This window comes from Bidens hawaiensis, unplaced genomic scaffold (assembly GCF_021521415.1).
Source record: "Bidens hawaiensis isolate Kalapana, Puna unplaced genomic scaffold, B.hawaiensis_p1.1 tig00005195_1, whole genome shotgun sequence".
Lineage (NCBI taxonomy): Eukaryota > Viridiplantae > Streptophyta > Magnoliopsida > Asterales > Asteraceae > Bidens > Bidens hawaiensis.
The window spans coordinates 1,866,657-1,873,997 of NW_027491335.1; the positions used below are offsets into that span (position 1 = coordinate 1,866,657).

At 36.2% G+C, this 7,341-nt stretch overlaps 1 protein-coding gene across 1 annotated transcript; it reads right to left on the bottom strand.

Moving 5' to 3' along the window:
* Positions 1-539: 539 nt before the first annotated feature.
* Positions 540-2,837, bottom strand: LOC143629391 (root phototropism protein 3-like). Its single transcript, XM_077098677.1, has 4 exons — positions 2,752-2,837; positions 2,581-2,650; positions 1,327-2,487; positions 540-1,058 (listed from the first exon to the last, which is right to left on the bottom strand). Exons 1-4 carry the CDS (start codon positions 2,835-2,837, stop codon positions 540-542), a joined length of 1,836 nt encoding a protein of 611 aa, XP_076954792.1.
* Positions 2,838-7,341: the final 4,504 nt, after the last annotated feature.

Sequence of the window (7,341 nt, forward strand, 5' to 3'; positions counted from 1 at the left end):
TTAAGGTTAAAGATGAGTTTTAGTGTATATATAGAAAAAAGAAAAATAATAGAATGCTAATGTTATTTTTTATTTTTCTAGCCAAGTCCCTGCCCCGCGCCCTCTCTAGCGCCCCACTTTGGTGGTGTTAGCGCGTAGCTGAGGTAGCACCAATTCAATAACGTCCAGGTTAGAGTCCATAACGCATAGCAAGTGAAAAGTGGTTTTGGCTTTTTGTTTGCAAATCTTGCACCGATGATAAGTCTTCACTTTGAATAAATAATTTAGTCGTTCTTTACTTCTACATTGAACGTTAACATGCATTTTATCATAAGATTAATCACATATCCGTAATCACAAACAACAAATGCATTTCGAGATGAAGAGAGAAATGTACGTGTAACAATCAGAAATAATTTCTTTTTATGTTAATTAACTAGTATAATGATTGCCCAAGTCTACATATAAGCAAGCAAACGGAATATTAATAAACGTATTTTGTGATACCACATCTAGATATAGGCTCTTGATCGAGGTCATAACCAAGATCGAACATAGCTTCATGAAACCGAATTTCTCCACCTTTTTGGTGTTTTTATAGCCGGTGACCCGCTTCCTGCTTTCTCAATCGTTGTAATCTTAGTCATCTTGACCAACTTTTTCCAACTACTTGACCATGCCGATTTGTGTTTAAAGTCGGTCACCTTATCGAATTGTTGTTGCAGACCCTCCATATCGTGTTGAAGTTCTAAGTACTTTGTTTTGACGGTTTCTAGATCAGATTTGAGGGCACTTATGTCCTTTTTAGCATTTTCCCATCCGTCTTGAAACAATTGTGGTGTTTCTTCAAATAATGTTTTCGTATTTGGAATAACTGGTTGGTAGTTGTGGTCACGAGAGGAGGCATTGGCTAACGCGTTATTGAGCTTTATTTGCTCAGAGAGGATGACTTGGATCGCGATTCTAACGGGAAGTCTTTCGTTTTGAGCAGCATGTGCACATGCTTCCATTGAGAGCTTTTGGCAGTCCATGAGTCGACATAGCCTCGTTCGTTCATGTTCCGAGAGCATAGGATGAGCCTACAAGTAGAACATGTATCTATGTACTTAAAACTTATTAAATCATATTAGAAAAAAATACAAATAATTTGACTTAATTTGGGTTCATATATGCATTGGATTTGATTAAAAGAGTTTAAAATCATTTATTAACAGTCTAACTAAAAATTTTTCTATACCAAACCATTCGCCCTTAAAACAAAAGGCCGGGCGGTACAAAGATCAGTCTAAGACTCTAAGTTGTAACTATCCGGCCTGTTGTTATGCAATATTTATAGAATACGAGTACCTTTAGATAAGAATCAATAGCGCAATATAAGCCATCATCGCAACTTCTTGCTGATCCTGGCAAAGCCCGAGCCAAGGCTTGAAACTTTGTCAATGAAAGGTTTTCATCGCGTGAAACCTCTGCAAGATAACTATCAACGAGCCTAGCAACTATCGGTTTTGCATTCACCACTGGATTCGTTAGAGGGCCTGAGACATCTATCGGTCCTTGAATTAAAAATTGCTCCAAAAGTCGTTGACAAAGATCGACATCGTACGTTGTCTCATTTTTATTATAACACGGAATCAAAAGATCCGACAATGTAGCCTTTTCGAGCTGCATCCCAGCTCGTTTCTCGAGCTCTATAACTAAAGCCGGAGACACATTAACCATATTCGCGACTCTTAACAACCGCAACAGAAAGCTACATGAAACACTATCGTTTTGTGGCGGGATTATGCTAATTAAGCTCTCGACAATCGTTCCTTGATCTTTTCTTTCAAGGCTGGAATAAGGGTCATCTCTTTTCGCTGCTGTGATCGCACGCGGCCCACAATTCCATTTACTCGCACCGCCATCTTCACCTGGACCGGGCGAACCATCTTTCATCATTCCAGGAAGCAACTTCATCGCGTAATGCATGATCCCAGCCCCGACCAATTCGTGTTTCATCCCTTTGGCTTTGACCGCGGTAATAACCCGAACAAAATGATCGATTCTAAGAACCGAAACATCTTCACACCACCGATCAAGACTCGTATTCGGATCCGAACCTTTGGGTTTACCAGTGGATTCCACGCACGCTTTCCAAGCAATCGATTCGCTACACCGCCTAACGATTTGTAGGTTTTCGGCCCATGGAGACAATTCTTCACAACTTCTAAGCACCGAAATAGAATCCTCCCATGAAGATAACGCCACATAGTTTATAAAAGCTTCCGTTTTAACGATTAAATTCCCTTCTTCAAGATCCTCTGTCATCTCGAGATGCTCTGCTGCGCATCTCAGGGCCGCGATTGATCCGGCTGCCAGATCAATCGCGACCCCATAGCAGAACTTTGCTGCTAGCTCGAAAGCTTCGGGCCCACCGGGCAATTCATTCAGACTCACCTTCCTTAATTCAGTTTCTCTTGATTCATACACTATTCTGTTTATTTTCCCACTCTTTGAAAGTAGAGGAAACTTTAAAATGAAAATAATAAACATAAAGCATTAGTTAAGGATCAATCTTTAAAAATAAAAACCAAATTCATCAAACTTTTATAAAGTCTTTACCTTATGCAAATGGAAGCTAAATTCACCAACTTGAACTATCAAATCACTAGGGATATCAGTTAAAACATACCTGTTTATTTAACCAGAAATGTTAATAGAATTAACTAACCAAATTTTGCTTATTTAATTTAGAACATATATGGGATTGAATTAATAATATATTTTGCTTACCAAGATTGACCTCTTTGTTCAAACATGTTAGGATTCAGATTGATGTAGCTTCGTTCTGTAATGGATTCAGATTGTGAGTCCCACATGATGAAACTTTAAAAAAATTTGCTGGAAAACTTTGTTTGAAGAAGTGACGGTTGAAGTACAAGGGGAGAGAATGGTGGATGATAAAATAAAACAAAGAAAGGGAAGCCCCACAGGAATGTATGTATCTGGAAATGTGGGATCACAAACATAGATGTTTCCTGAAATGATTACATAGCTAGAAGAACAAATATTATTAAATGTATAAATGTGGTAAGTTTCCTTAATTTTGGGGTTATAGAAACAAATGTCCCACATATCTTGAAACAAAACATAAATACGGTGTAAAAACAACTAGGCTTTAATTATCATATACAACTTGTTTAGTAAAATGTTTGTGTTTTGATTGGCCTGTTTAACTTATTAAATCAAAAAAATGTCGACCTATTTATGACACGTGGAATCCATTTTGTTTATGACTCGTCAACCAGATTAGCACATTTACCATTTGATGTATGATTGTCAACCCGTCAACCTATATGACATACTTAGACAAGTGGGTTAATAAGTTGCGTTCAGCTTACACGAATTTAAGTGTTTGCAGGGCAAGATTAAGTTTTTGACACCAACAAAAAAATATGGGTCGTGTTCGGGTTGAACACATCAATTTTCCCATCAGAGAGGTTTCCCCTAGGCCTAGTGCTACCCCATTGAACTCACATGTTTGTTGGTATATGAAATGAGGGTCATGAATGAACGTGCACTGTATGCCCTCTAACTCGTATCAACCTATACTTTTATGTCTCATTCAGTTTAAAGTAACTGTTCAAATAGTTTGATGACACTAAAATCCGTATAGTTGCCTAGTGCTACTGCGACTACTCTTGTTTGTTCTTGTTGCTAGTGATGCAACTTTTTATATTATTAATATTGTTGTCGCTGTTGTTAGTGGTCTTACTTCTCTTGTTGTCGCTCTTGTTATCGTTGCTAATGTGTTGTTAATTATTGATTTTGTTGTTGCTGATGCTATTCTGGTTGATTTCGTTGTTATTGGCGGTGTTGTTGCTCTTGTGGGTGGTGTAATGCTCTTATCAGTGTTGTTACTTTGTTGTTGTTGCTGCTGTTGTCGTTGTGGTTATTGCTGACCCATCTTGTTGCTAAAACCAATCCTACCTCGATAAATGGGATACTAGATCACGAGGATGTTGATTTTAGGAAGAATGATGTCGGTTATATCGATCGATCACCACCTATATCCATATAATGGTAACTCTAGAGACTATATCCCAATAAGCAAGTTAAAATCCTTGAAGTTGAGAGATTGTACATTGGATTTGTTTGGTTTTGCCTTTCCCTTGTAGCCATAGTTAAATGTAATTTGCGTGTGGACAATTTCTTGTATTTTCTCTGAGGAATATATGTTACACAATTTCAATATTCGATTGCCTTATCTTTTATACTCAATTCATTGATCAATACATAAGTTGAACTTGTATTTCGAAAAGGATGTTGAAACAGTGTCAAAAAGTAGTCGGAGTAGTCATAAACAATGTTGATGGCCTTCAGCGGACGTGTCGAATATGTATGCAATTATTCGTGACAAAATCACACCACCAGATATGGAGACCAGATTTGGTGGTTTGGTAGTTAATATTTTTTCTTTTCTAAACTAACGATATAATCATCATTTTAAGTAAACTAACACCAAAACAAACACCCATCCATAACAAACACAAAAGTGTAATTGATATTAACAAACAGTTGAGATTATATTTGTAACTTCTTAATGTTTTTACTCACATTTAAATATTTTCCATTTACATCCTATTGGATTACTAGTTCGTATTTATCATAAACTCTTTTACGGGGCTAAGCTGTATCATTAAGAGGTTTGACTGTTTAAGAGGTAGCCATATAAATGGTTCAATATTATTCTTAAACTTACCCATTAAGAGGCCCATAAGCCATTAAGATGTGACTTTTAAGTAAACCGAACACACTTTATTTCTGACTGGTTCAATGGCTTTCTCTTAATGAAATCGTTAAAAGGGTACCATGGTCTCCACTTAAAAGATTTGATAACAGAAGTCCCCAACAGGATATTTAATTGGGGTCAAGACTCAAGAGTTCCAGTTTTAATGGTTTCGGTCCTGTTTCCAGTCCTAGGACCACTAACAGCCCTCTGCCGGCATGTAGTTCCTCTTTTTTAATAAGATTGTTTTGAATATGAATAGAATGAAACAAACATATAGAAATTTGAGAATCATTAACTTATAAAAAAAGGGAGATTTAAACAGGAAAGTGTGGTTTAAATATTAGCCACACATGGATTAATACTTTAATATTAATTTTAATGATGGCCCATTGGCTATTGGATCTTGAATTTGATGATGGTGGAGGAAATCATTACTTGATTTGTCTGTAATTATCATTATATATTGACTCAAGATTTCAATGTATACATACTCGTTATTTTGAATGTATACATATATAATTTTTTTCTGAACATGTGACTGTTACGCATTTAAGCTAGATGTAAAACCTATTAAATGGGCTGCTACGCATCTATTCTATGCTAGATACAAAACCTATCAAAAATACGCTTTGATACATTTTGATAGGTTTTACCTCTAGTTTAGATGCGTAACAACCGCATATTCCTTTTCCCCTTCTATATTCTAGAGAGGGCCTAATAAGTCATTAACCATATGCTATTAGTTCATTAATCATCTAACCATTTAACCCGATCATCGTTGTGCTAATGAATTGTGTCATATAAGCATAAGCTTGTATTTTAACGGGACCGTTTTTACATGTTGTACATGGTCTTCGAAAAAAAGTTTCGGTGTATGTTGCGGGGTCACCATTCTCACAGCCACACCATAACACATAGCTTAGAATCAAGTCAATTCCGGGTTTACTAATTTGTCTCAAATCAATAAATCATAAGTGACTAGTTTAATCATGACTAGCAATTGATACATATGTGATGTTCATTAGCCTTAATATATTTATTCAATATTTTGTCATGATGGTTAAGTATACAGGTAACAGAGCACGAGAACGTAGAACATGGCTTGAAAAGGCTGCGAGTGAACATAAAAGGAAATCTCGTTGTTTTTGAGATAAGATTTTGAGTCAACTAACAATTGGTGTTTAAATAACTTATCTTATTGCATAGTAACTTGAAATTGAAATTTTCTGTCCATTTAACTTTCTTTTTATATCTTTTTATTTAACAATCTAAGGGCTTTTTTATATACATTAATATTCAGTTATGCCCAGAAATTACATGTTGGATAACATGTTAGAATTAAACGTTTTGTTACAAATGTTAATATACCACAATTACGTACAACACATTATCGACACACAGTTTCTTAAAATAATCCTGACACATACGACTCTACATTTCTCCAGACACCGAAGTTGTTGCCGCCTACGTCACTCTCGGAACGTAGTGCCCAAGCCCGCTTATTTGCACCGAGTTGTTGCTTGTTGTTGGCCAATAGACTGCACCGGCAAGGATCTAGAACTAGTTCGTCTTTAAATTTAAATCGATTCAAGAACTTACCTTTCGGGCTATGAATGTTGCACTCAAATTAACCTGACGTTAACAAAGAATTACCCAATTTCTTAAGCTTGTCAAATAACAGATTCGTAATGATTGAAACTGACATCTAAAAGAAAATTTTGCAAATGATTAAAGTTCTCGAAGGTGTTCAAAAACTAAAAGTGTTGGCCCTAATTGATAATCTTTGCGATAGATTTGATAATAAGAAAAAGATGAACAAAGATTGAACAAACAAACCATTTGATTGAAAATTTGAACTTATTGAATCTTTTAATTGAATACAATACATCACCAACTTGTACGTTCGTTAAAGTCATGACCTTTCAAACTAAACCCTAATTTCACATATGTTCATGGAAGTTATAACCTTCCATCTTGACACATTTACAGACTATATTAAAGCACAAACAATATATTTTTGACTATTTATTATACGACCCCTTATACTCCTGATGACGAGTGATTAACACTACACTCACCCTCTTAATCAAGATAATCTCCTTCAAGATTCGCTTACAGCAACTAGGTTCCTCGTCCTCATCCTGGATCATGTTCGACTCCTCTCTTCTTTCCCAATTTAGACATTCATTCCTATAATGTCCAAATTCATTGCATTTGTGACACCTTGCGTGGCTCTTGTCCTATTGCACTCCACTATCGCCTCGACCTTTTGTTGACGTCCGACCTTTTCTCGTCCATGCCCAAAGTTCTCCCGATTTGAGTTTCCACAACCGCAATGCTCACACTTCTTGTGTTTATCCTCCCGTTTTCCATCTGCTCCACTAAATAGTAATTTACCACACATCTTCTTCCTTATTTTGCTTCTTTGCGTGTTCCTGGAAAGCCTTTAATCTCTCAACCGCTTATCGAAATGGCATCGTGTTAAGTTCAAGAAACTGTTCAATTGATGCAACAATTTGAATAAACTTTTCTGGTACACCTACAACCCAAAAGTTTTCGAACCAAACATTTTTCATACATTATATGCTCAA